The sequence below is a fragment of the Phasianus colchicus genome, chromosome 10, assembly GCF_987193195.1.
Source record: "Phasianus colchicus chromosome 10, bPhaCol1.hap1.1, whole genome shotgun sequence".
NCBI classification, from domain to species: Eukaryota; Metazoa; Chordata; class Aves; order Galliformes; family Phasianidae; genus Phasianus; species Phasianus colchicus.
The window spans coordinates 16,865,970-16,879,916 of NC_143445.1; the positions used below are offsets into that span (position 1 = coordinate 16,865,970).

A 13,947-nucleotide genomic window follows, 5' to 3' on the forward strand; every position below is an offset into this window, starting at 1 on the left:
GCATGTATCCAAAGCTGGCACTGCTTTCGTGAGAACTCCTCTGCCCTCCGAGTCAAGAGCAGCAATCTGGCTGGGTTAGTTCTAACCCGGATCAGCTGAACTGGTCTCACCACATGGCAGGATCAGCATTCATGCCACTGTCACAATAGCAGTGTGCAGAGATGATAATGGTGGCACTAGCTAAAATGCTCTGGCCTAGCACATGAGAAACTGCATCCCCAAGCTTCCGTTGCCATGGAAGTTACCCTCCATTGCTCACAGCCGCTCACCCCAAGGTGCTGCTGTTTGTGTTAGCAATACTTTCGGGAAAGACAAAGGAACCACGTGCTCTGGGGTCCTCTGCACCATACGACCAGTAAATCTACACTTGGCCACTCTGGGTCTTAAGGTTCTTTTCGATTCACTAAGTTCCCTATTTAAATTATCTAGCCAAGTGCTTCAGGCCTTCCTTATCTTGCTCAATTAAGCCAGCCCTTGCCAGCTGCCAACAAGGCGAAGTGGGAACACACCAGGCTACTGCAGAACCTCCTCCTCTAGCACAGTTCAGCATGCGCACGCTTCCATCTCCTAGCCTGACTGCACTTGGCACTCCCTCTTTTCTCCCAGCTCCCTCTGATAATCCAGAAGGGATTTGCACCTGGCTCGGCTCAAGCCTGAGTTAATTTGCAAGACAGCAAAGTCAGAGTGGTTTTCTTCTGTCACAAGTCAGGGGCCATGGACAGACACAGAGTCAAAGCAAAGCTGTGCAACAGATGATGTGTAGTATTGAGAACAGTTTTCCTCTGGGCTCACTCCCTTAACCAGCAGAAAAACACAGCAAAGACTTCTGCTGGTGTGGCAGTCCCATACAACAGCCTCTTCAAACAGGACTGGCTTCCTTGATCAAAAAACACATCACAGTTTAGAGATCAAGGCAGAAAAACTGAAGTCTCAAGATCTACCACTCTCACTTATTCCTGCTTAGTACAACAATATTGCAAAGTTTAGTGCTGGATTTACAGCCTCCTGCCCCTCTGGAGCAGAACCATGATTTTTTTGTGTGTTTGTACAGCACCCACCACAAGTGCTATTATTCCCAACCAGTCCCATCAGTGCTGCTGAACACAAACGAAACTAGGGATGCTTGGAGACAATCAAATAGCAGATGCAGCAGAAACAAATTAATTTATATTTGAATGAAGGCAAAAGCCAATGGGAGGTTAAAGACAACAAGCTAGAAGGGAATTCATTTAAAGACAGAGCTGAAGGGAGAGATGCAGAAATGGTACATTTCATTTCATTTCATATTGTGGAAAAATGACTCAAAGCCATCTGAGATTTAAACAGTTACAGCCAAGGATTTTATCTTAGTATCTGAACCACGACTCTTCAGAGCCAGGTTTACAATTCTCCTCCTCAATACGCACACCACGGAGACTTCTGCAGAGTGGAGGAACACACCATCAATCTGACTGACTGCACATCTTCGAGCTTTTTATTACACAGACAAATGGTGAAACCTCCTTTCTGTGCAAAGGCTGCTTTTTATCTACAGGGACAGACTGACCAATGACAGCCAGGTAAGTGTTAGCAGAACAAACTTGGTTAGCAACTTCAGCTATTTAAAAAAGGGGACTCCGCAAATGAACTCTGTGGATGAATTTATCCACCCTAAAAAGTGGCAATTCTGTACTGTTCAGCCACACCAGGGACAACAGAATAATCAAACAGATTCTAGCTGTTCTCTTTATGGCATTGAGTTGTGTGGGGTTTTTTTGATACATTCAAAGCATTATTGCATTAGAAAACATATCATGCATCTTTTTGTTTCCAGACAAATTCACCTGTATTTGTCATTTCTAGCTACATCTCAAAGGTGCACCAAATCTACAGCTTTATGATTTTAGTTGCATGCTTTGCCTATATGCATGCTGAGATAATAAATATTAAATACAGGAAAGAACAAAAGAGAACCAAACTGACATTAGGAATATTTTACGGCAACTCTGTTATATTCTGCCAGTTACAGAGCTTGTCAGAAAATTGAGGTAACAACAGTGGCCACACCACTCAGCTGAGAATTGCTCAAAATTCACGGGAAGTTTTCAGAAATTCAAGTAAACAAACACCAGCTGCAACTTGTCAGAAATGCCAGAGAAATTAGGTTGGCTGCATTTTATTAGTCTATTAGCTGGCGTTCACACAGCTCCTTGTAAATCCTTTTTCTCACTCGGGGCATATCTTCCTGGGAGAACTGAAAAGGCTGGTCTAAGGCGAGGCACTTGCAGTACTGAAGAAAAGGAAAAGGCTCAATTGAAACAGGACATTTACAAGACAGACAATATAAGCCACTGATTGCTTGTAAAAAGCTCTTACCTGGAGCACAAAAACCCCACAGTCACTGTCATTTTTCTGTTGTGGAATGCACTAGAAGGAAAACAAACAAGAAGAGACACATTAGAACTTTAACCATTCTTTCTTTCTGTAAGTCTTGCTTCAAATCTAAAGCAGATTCTGCACAACTATTAGGTATCTTGTTCCCAGAGACAACTATTCGGCAGCAACAGTAACTGCAGTTGCAATAATGTATTCCCATCCCAACTTTCGCAAGGTGACACTCAACACCTAGCTGGAATAGCACCTTACATTCAGAAAAATATATACTATTGGCCTGAAAACAAATCACAAATCTTTCTTTCAAGTTTATTTTCTTTTAACGACCTACGCAGTACAGCTCCTCAATTAGTTAAAATAAATGTTTGTGCAGCACTATCAGCTTTACACAGCACCAAACGGTATAAGCAAAGTCACTCAGGTCTAGAGGAAGATTATTCTCAGCACCCATGAGACAAGCAGTGGCTTTTCTCCCCCAGCCACACCAAAGATACTGAAGGAGCACGAAAAATGACAAGTGGTCAGGCAGCAGCACTGAATGAAGCATCCTCAAATGGTCACTTTCATCCTTTTTTACTTCTCTATACATGAACTTTGATACACAGAACTAAAAAGTCCCACTTGCTAGTGCTGCTACGTTTGTTGCACTTGAAGGGGGAAAATTATTATTTCTCATCTCCCAAATCCCCTACCTAACAGAATATAGGAAGATGAACTCTGACTGCACAGTGTGTATAAGCATGGAAGGGAATCATTCTACCATTGTAGTGCCATCTAAAATTATCCTGTGCAATGAGGGAGTTGTTGGGAGTGTCTAGAGTGCAATGACCTGGTTTTTTGTTTTTTGTTTTTTTTAATATCTCTGGAGCCATTTTGAGATGGCTACGCAAATCTCCTATTCCTTCATTTACACTACAGACAAGTTATTGCCTTTTATTGCTGCCAGACTTTGTTCACCTGTGATCAAATGTAACGTGCTACAAACAGCCCCGGAGACTCAAGCTGCCTATCCATTCCATTCCAAATACAAAACACGGGCAGCAGCAGCACTCATCTGTTTCCTCCCAGCATAGTTCTGAAGAGTCTTTTTGGGAGAAGTTAGAAAGTGGAGTCCCCAGCTCACCCTGTCCATGACCTTGTGCCAACTTGGGCATCAGATACAGCTTTTGCTGCTTGGATATTTAATTGACCAGAGATCAGGCTCAGGTCACCAAGTTACATGCAGAAAGTATTAAAGACCTGGAGGGGGGTGAGTGAATGACAGAGCTTTAATTCCCACGCATAACCACCTGTAGCTCCTACCACTTTCCTCACAGTCAGCATGAAACGCTTCACTGCTTATAAAAAATATATAGGTTTAGAAGCAATCTCCTAAAATCTGCCAGAAAGACATCCTGCAGGACACAGGAGGCTGCCATTTACCTTTGTCACAGCAGTTTGCCAACCCTGAAGGAACTCGGGGCGATTCTTCTCTTTTGCTTCAGTCAGCAAATACTTTCGAATGTTCTTTAAAAGGAAAGGTGAGAAAACAACAATATTATTCACCAGCAAAGGAACAAGAGAGACACTGACATCTTCGTTGATATCTCTTTGACAGTGAGCACAAGTTTCAGGTAAGCATTAAATATTAGGAGCTGAGCTCAGATCTAGAGGTAGAGACCAACACCTTCCACACCACCCAGGCTTGTTTTGGTCCATCAAGGGAGGCTCTAAAGCCCCTCAGCCCCACTGCACGCTGTGGCCCTTGAACACAATGTCACAGTGCTCTCAGCCATATGGACACACCCCACAGCTTCAGCACCTGGGCTCTCACTCAGCTGACACCATGGCATTCAGGATGATAGCCTTTTCCTGCCTGAATTCCAATGAAATAACACTTTGAGTACTGCAGCTAATCAACAAAGCTCGAGGGAGCATTTTAGTGACATACAGGAAAAAATAGTCCAACACAAGAGAAGGAAGCAAGATAAATGAGCCTCTGGTCTTGGGTTAAGTAAATCCTACTTTTCTGTAAACAGGCTGGTGGTTTATAGCACAATTTAAACACACTTCAGCACACTAACATACAACTTAATGGGTAGACCACAGGAGATTTTTGAGTATTGGCCTCCTACCCCCAAGAAAGGGCAAAAATAGAAATACCTTACGTTCATGAGACAATTAAGAGGCACGGGAAGCTGCAGGAGAGACTGTGGGGCTGCAGAGGGACCGCTAGTTTATGCAGCAGGTTCAGAAGCCAGAGAGCATGAGGTCTCTTACTCCCAGAACAAACACTGGCTTCACCTTCAGCAAATGCCAGAAGGAAGCCACTATCTTCATTCAGAAGTGCTGGCCGGGAACCCTCCCGGGTACAGTAATTACTGCTGTGCTGTAAGCCAACAGCTACACACAGTTTAAAGTAGAGGACTTCTACATCAAACAAGCAATTAAGTTGACAAAATTAGCTTTTGTAAGAGGTCACTGCAATTTGCTAGTTCCAGCAAAAACTTCCTGACTGTTCTTCACAAGAAGGACTGATATTTTCACTCCAGTGTTCAGGTAACAATTTCAGAAGGTAGCTGGTTTACAATCGGAGGTGCTCACTCCATACTTGTGCAGAGGAAAAAAGCAACATGCTACTAATAGCACATTAACAAATAAACCCCACTGGGCAGCACTACAGCATCTTCAGCCCTGTTCTCTCACCTAGGCAACCTCCCCACAAAGCACTTCAATTTGCCAGCTCCTAAAGCCACGTCCTGTAGCAGTTTAAAGATCTGCTCTCTCTCTCAGACTACCATCTTAACTACAGCTGTGCTCTGAGCCCCTGCTCTTTGAGGAAGTGACAAGGCAGAGCAAGAAGAGGTGCGCTGAGGCACACCCAGACTATTTAGGGAACATGCAATCTGACCTCAGCTTCCTGGTATGGGTTCACTCTGGGACCCTCCAGGTCAACAGCAGACATGCTGCTTTTTAAAGTTTAAGGACGAACAGGACGAGGTGTTATTTCTTTAAAGAATCAGTTCAAACTTTGCAAAAAAGCTGTCACTCTTACCTCTACACAAAACTTAAAATGAATGCCTTGGGAATCATAAAACGAAATGATTCGGTTGGGGATGTTCACAGTAATGAGGGACCAGTGGACTTCCAGGTGAATAGGGATCAACAAGAGAGTCTTTCTGAACAAGTCCACCTGGCAAGAACAATAATCATTAGAGGATTAGAGGAACAATATACAGAAAACCATAAGACTAAATCATATCCCAGTGCCCCCTCTAACAACCTCTCATTAAAGCGATCTTTTCCACCCCCCACTCTTCCAACACATTCCTCACGTGCCTCTCACACACAGCTTACAAGCAGGCACAAAAGTACATCTACAGCACTGACAGCAGCTAAGGAGCATCACACAGCACTGCAGCTAGTCACCACAGCCTTTGTGGCAAAAGCCTGCCCACGCTGTGCTTCAGCACCTGCACCCAAGTGGGTCTTCTTCTGAGTAGCGATGGGAATACAACTGAGACTCAATGCGAGTTAACTATGACTCTTCAGGAATGCTATTCCTGCAGTATGACCACTGCTAACTTCCACCCGAGCCATGTCACAGGCAGGTGATGCACGGAGCAGCCGTGGCAAAGCCCCCAGAGCCAGCAGGCAGTGGAGCCCGACTCCCCCTGCTGTAAGACGGGAAGGCAGCCGGGCTGCACGGTACTCCAGCCAGCAGGGAAGGGGGAATGCAATGCAGATGCACGCTTCCTTCCTTGAGCTTCGTGCTGCAGCAGATGCACTGTGGCTACAGGCAGGCAGACGAGGGAGAAAGTCTCCAAGTACAGAAGAAGTCGATGAGATGCAACAGGCCGGTGCCTGTGTGGCAGATGAGCCTTACACTTTTGGCAGAGAGTCAAGCCAGGCCTTTCATGATCTTCACTCCTCTCCAAAGGGTTGTCTCATTGCTGGGGTTTTGGTGGTACAGTCCAGAAAACGAGAAGAAATAGAATGCTGAACAAAATGAACTCATCCTGTGGGAAGATTTCTATACTGTTTTTTTCTTAAAAAAAAAAAAGCACTGTGCAATTTGAACAGTCCATAATTGCTGCACTGCTGGTACAAGGCAGGTCGTTTGTCGGAAGGAAAAGTGTTTTTTGAATATCAGCAGGAAGCTGAAGGCACAGAAAGGTCTGAGCACTCACAGCAGCTATCAGCCTCGCCTCGCTCACAACACCATTTTGACTGTCACGAGCATCTCCAATCCCTCCTCCCTCCTGCAGAAACCGCTCCCCGAGTGGATTACAGCACAATCGGCACGCGGTGATCCATCATCCTCACAGAGAAGCAAGAAGATGTCAGCCAGCAGCAAGGCCAGCCCGCAAAGGAGAGCTGGAGTAAGATAAATGAACTGCCCCTCCTGCAATGTACAGCACAGCAGCAGAGCCTGGCGAACCTAAGGGCCCTCGTGTGGCCCTCGCTGTGGGATTGCTACAGGTGTGCAGACCTGGAGGAGAAGAGTAGGAGAAGGCAGCCACAAGCTGGAAGAGTCTGTAATTAAGAGCTGGTGTACAGCAAAGACGGTGGGAATCTGGATTCATGGCAGCACGACAGCACAGAGCCATGGGGCTGACATGAGCAGGACAGGGCTGAGCAGCACACCCTCTGGGCTTCAGCCATGTGTATTCTGAACAGCACATTTGTAACACTAAGCACAATGCTACGGTGTGTTTAAAAAGTAGAAACGAGCTGCCCTTAATTGCCTATTGCAGAATGAAGCAGTCTACATGAATCCTCCAAATGGAAACTCTTTAGCTCTCATCCTTGCTTTAGAGATTCTTCAGAAATTGAAGTGAAAATCTGTTTCCTCCTCAGCTGCAACATGAACACAGGTTGCACTTTCAGAACCTACTTTCCCTTTCTGAGTTTTTGCAAAACTTGGACTGAGAAAACTTTTTTAAAATCCTGTAATATCAAGCACCAATATTCTGAGACTCTTTAAGGAGATTTTAATAAATTATATGAATAGATTTTATATTCAGATAATGAGCTCATCTCTTGCATTTCACAGATGTGTGCTATTTAAGAGTTCCTGCAGAACGATCATACATCCAAGCGTGGCCCTTGATTAGTCTTGCCTCATCTACCACATTAGAAAGGACAAATGTTCACTGAAAACAGAGAGCTGTTCTTTGCACTTGCTACCCCAGGAAATATCACAGCCCACGATGCAACACGGGTTCTGGAAAGCAAGGTGAATTCTGTCCTTGTCATGAAAACAACTGTGTAGCTTATTAACTGCTGGACTCTTAATTTCTGCTCGCTAGCACTGGCACATGTTCCTCAGGAGCAGCAGTTTGATTTCATCAAACAATCCCAGTTTGAGATAAAAGGAAGCAGCAGCATTCAGTCTGCTCTCCCACAGATTAGTGTACCTGGCACAGCCATGAGCAGTAAGAGACATTTCTTGCAGCTAAATTAAGAGCTTGCATGAACATACCCAGAGATAACCTACTGCCACTGACGAAGCCACTCAAAGCACAGTTTTGCAACATAAGCGAGGTAACCTGAATAACATCACCCTACTGCTCTTGCTAACCACAGCTTGCTTTGTACAGCTCCTTTGCAAACCTGGCCTCTGCAGATAACCCGCTGCACCCAGTTTCAAGTTAGTGACTCGACTCAGCCCCAAAGAACCACAGCATCGACAACACAGATTAAAAAGTACCTTTTTAGTCCACCGCTTTACCCCATTATATCCTTTGGTTACAAGCTGTCTATGAAAAAAGCTGTTAAAGAAATGAACCTAAAAGAGAGAGAGAGAAGTGAGCACAGAAATCCTCATGCACAGTCATTCCTCTGCCTCCAGGATAATTTATACAGAACAACTCATAATGAGGCATTATTTAATGCAGGTTTTTGTAACAGAACCCCAGAAGGGACAGAGACTTTGCCAAGCCTGAACTATTGCTGTTCTTTAGCAAACAACAAAAAGCAAGCCTTCTTTCCACATAATACATGATGCGAGTCATTGCTGCATTTGTATTTACACTCTGGTATCTCCAGGCATATCATGTTTAGATTTTTGGAGGGGATGGGTCTGGGAGAAAAACACCAGGATAAGGTTTTCGCTATTCTTTAAAGGGATTAAGGAAGAGATCATTGGATTAGCAAAGCAGGGATGGGGCAAGAGGGAGTAACTTTGGCTTCTGGTTGATGGAAGCTCAGAGACACAAAAAACGAATCAAAATAAATTTCATCAAAACAGTTACAAGATGCAATCCAACAAGAGTCATTTGTATTCAACTACTATGACCAGCTCCGGACTTCAGACAGAAACAATATTCTGTTATTTAAAAGCATTTCTAAGTTATACCACATCTGTTTTCTGAGTAACTGAAAACCTGCATTTATGGGGGAAAAAATGCAGACTTATGTTAAAAACAATTATTTAGCTCCAGGTTAACACTATTATCCCCTGTGCTTAGCTTCTTGCAATTACAGGAACAGAATAATACCAGTGCAAACCTGCAACATCTGTTTTTAATAATTCTGCTAGTGTAGAGGTGGTAGATGGCTCGAGTTATTACTTAAAGTTAGAAAATTCAGCATCTGAAAACGCAGGCTAACAGCCATTAGCTATGCCAGCAGACTTCAAAACCACATTCTGAGGTACCAGCACAAAATCTCCCATGAGGATTTCAATTATGCACTATGAAGAAAAAGCAGACACAAGCAAACAGATACAATCTCCAACACCACAACCCTAGCACATGCTCAGGAAGTACAGAGAATACTAATGAAGAATCACCATCACCACCAATCAAAGCAACAACGCTCTTTCTTCTGGGCGTGAAGATTTTAAGAGTGAGGTTCTGCAGAGCTCATCTAAAAATGGCTTTGTTTGGTTCTTCCTTTGTGGTCTCACCTGAAATTGTTCAGCTCTACCAGTAAACAGATGGCTTTTTATAATTGCCACTGCTATAAATTTTGTCACGGGTTGTTTTCTTGATTTTTTTTTTTTTAGTTTTCTAAGTGCCACGCTGCAATTGGAAAGAGGCAAACACTCTGCTGAGGATGCACAAAGCAGAGTGCTGCAGTCACTGCTGCGTCCATTCCCACTCAGCAGGCACACAGCTGAAGCTCTCTGAGCAGCTGCGGGGTGAATGAGCACAAGCAGCACGTGAGCATGGTTCAGATGCTGCCATTCATGGTCTGCCATCTCAGCAGGAATCCACCTCCAGTAGAAACTTCAGCTAAAATACTGGACTGGTGAGCAAGGGCATGGATAAAGCACTTCAGAAGCAGACAGGATGGGGACAGAAACCTCTGGGAGAGAAAGGATTGTGGGATAGGAGAAAATAGGGCAGCCAACTTCCACAGGTAGGTCAGTAAATCAGGCTAGTACGGAAACCACCTGCAGAGCTAATGCAACAGATTCTTGAAACAAATAACAGTACCAAGGACTGTATTTTAGTGCAGGAAAGGAGGAAAATTTGAGCAACAGACAGCAATAAATTGCAATCGAAGCACGCAGAAGATCACTGAGCAAAACCTTAAAGCTGAATCTGAAATATTCAGTGCTACACCCTTCTGTATCAATCTCTCATTACGTACGCTCATATAAAAACAGAGACTCCCACCTTTTCAGGGACTGCATCCATGATGAGTTCACCATACATGTTAATTATCTGTAAGAGTTAGCAAATATTTTAATGAGTAAGTACAGAATAATTTTATAAGGCCCAAATCCACAAGTTCCCCCGAAACCAAGACCTTTCACACTTACAGCAGCAACAAAGAGCTGAGCAATTACAGAAACATTTTGCTGTAGTCTGAAGGACAAGCATTCTGGAACTAATAGCAGCCTGCCCTGAGAGAAGCTGTGTAACTGGCTGCTTGAAGCCTGCTCCAATCTGAAATGCAGTTTAATTCAATTTAAGTGTACCAGTGCATGCCCTTGGCTCTGCAGCCTTCTTGGTTTTTGGCTGGGGGCCACAGCCTGCTGCTTCACTCTGCTGCTCTTGTATTCTGCTTTTCAGGCACTGAGCTCGTGAGGAGACACTCAAACATACATGGGTAGCTGCTATTTTCTCAAAACAGTAAAACATCACTTCTTCAAAAGGAAGCAGCTCAGCTGGGACTTCTCCTTTCTTCCACTACTATTCCACCTGCCTTTGTAAAAGCCACTCAGCGTACGTACATCTCAACTACGGGCAGGCTATCTATAATAGCAGAAAGTGAGCAGCTGTTAGATACCCTGACATAAAGAGAGCTAAAAATGGGAAGGAACCACACACACACCAAGCGTCTCTGACCTGGTCATTCAGCCAGTTCTGGCCTTCCAGTGTAGCTAAATCGTCCATATCTAGCATGTGCTTATTATAGAAGACCCGGAAATTGCAAGTGGAGGTTTTTGGATGTTTTTCCCGATACTTCATGATTTCCCTGGTGATAAAAGGTTTTCTAAAACAAGATCGAAGAAGCAGAAAAAAGTCAGTCAATGTCAAGGTCAGATCAAAAGAAATTCTAATGCTTTACGTGTTAGACATGGAGCACACGGTAGCAATGCGAGCAGTGTGTCCTTTATAAAGTCCAGAATGTGATACTGCTACACACCTATGGGAGAAATCTTCATTAAAGACTTCTTTTAATCTTCCCATGACATCTTTTTCACAGAGTGGAACTAAACTGCCGTATTTCTTCATAACTTCATCTAGGAATCCTTTAAACATACCAGAAAAATGTAAGTACAAACATGTAAGAAACCCTCCGAGTTCAGGAGCCCAACAAAGCAGTCATTTCTTCCAAGCATGAGCAGCAGTCATTCTGCACCCAACAGACACACAGCACCACACATGGCATTTATATACTAAAAAAGAAAACTAATCTTGAATTGGCAACATTAAATAAAAGAGGGGGTGAGGGGAGGAGGACAAAAATAAAGAGGCAGAAATCTGATCGTTCAGCTTTACAGGAAAAGATCAGACCCCATTCTCACCACATACATGCATATCTACATCAAACTAATTATATCAGTACCATGAGGAAAATCCAGCCCACTGTCTGTTTTGATTAGCATCCTAAGTAATTTTACCATAACATGAAAGGCTATCATTTATTTGCAACAATTTTCACTGAAAAGCCAATATCTTCTCCTTATGGTATGCAGAACATGCCCTGATCAGCAGTGTCTGCAGTCTGTTCAGCTCCTCCACTGCCCCACTGCCATTGGAAAGAATGCCAGCCTCTCAGCAAGGTTAAGTCATTTACCCTGTATCCTAGGGATGGCATTTAAGGCCATGGACAGCCATGTCAGCTTGTCCTTGCCTGGGAAAGCACCAAAGACAGCAGTAGAAGCAAAAGATATTAACTGGAAATTAATGGAGGGGTGAATAGTGGAGGAATTAAAAAAAAATCAACTAAAAAAAAATCCCAAAACTAGGAAATAAGTATATTTTTTTCCTCACACCCCAGACCAGAATAGTGGAGGCACAAATCTCACCCAAGCATCCAAAACTAATCTGAGAGTGAAAGAAAATAGAAAACACAATTTCAACACTTAGCAGGAAAAAAAAAGACCAAATTCTCCAGCTTTCTGCAGACGAATTTACAACTGCAGCAGAAAACATGTTTCTATGTACCGAAGGAAAGCTGGATCTGAGAACAAACACAGTCCAGGGCAACTGCACTAACCCAGACTGCAGTGCTTGTCTCAGGCCTGGGAGTGATGGGAGAGGGCATCATTGGATTACAACATACACCCAGTTCTCTGCTTAGTGAGGCATCTAACAGCTAATGACATTTTTTGGAAACTTTCAAAGATCAGGATGGGAAAAAGCAAGATGAGAAACATCCGACAGAACGAAGTCCACGGAGAAGACAACTAAGCAAAGAACAAGAAGGAAAGGAGGGAGAACAAGAACAAAACCTAGAGACAAGAGGAGCAGTGAAGATGCAGTAAGAAATACACCTAGCTGTGCAACAGAAGGAAGGGAGGCTTGTGGTGGGAAATCCCACAGCAAGGATGCATCCTTCCAGAGGAGATGTCCTTCCTAGCAACTCTGCCACATGCTCACCTACAACTTCTATCCCTTGTATCTTAGATCTAAGATCACACAACCACAACAGACAAGAGTTAGAGCCCTGCTCACATCAGAAAACACTGAATAACGTTGCTCATTAGCATCCACAGCCAGCTGTTACAGAGACATTCAAAACTCAAGAGCATCCTAACATCTCTTTCATGCATCTATCCTAGAACTCTTGCCAGGTCAGCAGTATCTTTCAAGGGTGCAGGAAATTGTTAACGAAGCTCCTAAAGAAGCAAGAACTCAGTGTGAATGTATATGTAAAGCAGACCTGGCATCAGCCCTCAGACAAGAACCCTGAGCCACGTGGAAAACTCAAAGCAGTCCCACCTATTTTTATTAAGAAGCCAGGTAAGAGCTTCCTTAAAACTGTCAAGTGTGAAAAACTTGAGTCCATTTACTGGTTTTTCTTTTTCTGAAGCTGTTCAGGACAGGAACATGATGGCCTATCAGACTCCAAAACTTTAACTACTGCCCCAGTCTTGGTTCTTGGCTGTTAGAGAAGGACTACATCCCTTTCTTTATGCTGGACAAACTTTAAAACTCCATTGCAGAAGTGCACTGCTCATTGTGGTACAGTAGTTTCTCTCAGTTTCAGTGCCTGGTTCCTGCTGGATTACATCAAGCCAGTCACAGAGAAACACATCCCACATTAACTTGCAGATATGAAAAGCTAAGTCATCTTTTGAGGTCCAACTTGTCCTACACATTTTGCTTTAGGGATTCAATTGCAAGTTTCCAGGAGGCAAGAGAGAATCTAGGTGAGACTAAAAAGCAGGACAGAAAAGACAGCACATCAAACTATCCCTCTAACACTATCTGACACCAGCTTCCGTATTATAGGGATTTATGAGGCCAATTCCTCCAAAGGAAAACCAGTTACCAGGACTGGACATTATATTAGTGGCACCAGGTAGCATAACATACTAACTCAGTACTCTTATTATGGGTATAGTATGCTGGTATATATAAATAAGACACTGATTACTATTCTTAGTATGGTCCACACTAGATGCTATCAGATACTGCACACTCAGCATTGACTAAAAAGAATCCCTAAACCTTTTTGCTAAACCTGCACTCCTGAAAGACTACTTCTGCCTTTATAAAATAACATTGTAGAAGAAGATGATTGAAGAAGATTCATTAAACCTACTTCACAAACAAGCATGGAGAAAACCTCCATGAGATTAAAACCTGTGATAATGAAATTATGTGATTTAGTTTCAGTACATGACAGAGCAAAAGATGAGTGAATAAGACTGAAAAGAAGTATCAGAATACTGAGCTAGTCCAAGTTAGGAGTAATAATTTACAACCACTAAAAAATTGGAAATTTTAACCTCATGCCATTGGGTTTAAGAACCGCATGATAAAAGACTTTTAGAATGTCTACCAACATTTTTTCACAAAGATTCCAATCAAATTACACTGCATTCTCTAAAATCAGAGGCACTATTCAACCATCCCTCAAAACAGCTTGCCAGCTAAGCATTAGTTTGGCCTTCATTCACACAGC

The 13,947-nt window shown here is 43.3% G+C and overlaps 1 protein-coding gene across 4 annotated transcripts in view; it reads right to left on the reverse strand.

Moving 5' to 3' along the window:
• Positions 1–1,145: 1,145 nt before the first annotated feature.
• The window catches only part of SENP5 (SUMO specific peptidase 5), a 44,298-nt gene continuing 31,496 nt past the window's right edge, over positions 1,146–13,947 (reverse strand). For all 4 annotated transcript variants that reach the window (XM_090147524.1, XM_090147525.1, XM_031603574.2 and 1 more), the window contains 8 exons: positions 10,957–11,062; positions 10,656–10,803; positions 9,981–10,028; positions 8,066–8,143; positions 5,408–5,545; positions 3,796–3,879; positions 2,356–2,406; positions 1,146–2,269 (listed from right to left, as the gene is read on the reverse strand). In XM_090147524.1, the coding sequence (XP_090003650.1) occupies positions 2,159–2,269; positions 2,356–2,406; positions 3,796–3,879; positions 5,408–5,545; positions 8,066–8,143; positions 9,981–10,028; positions 10,656–10,803; positions 10,957–11,062 (764 nt within the window). In that variant the 3' untranslated portion in view covers positions 1,146–2,158. The remainder of the gene's footprint in view (positions 2,270–2,355; positions 2,407–3,795; positions 3,880–5,407; positions 5,546–8,065; positions 8,144–9,980; positions 10,029–10,655; positions 10,804–10,956; positions 11,063–13,947) is intronic.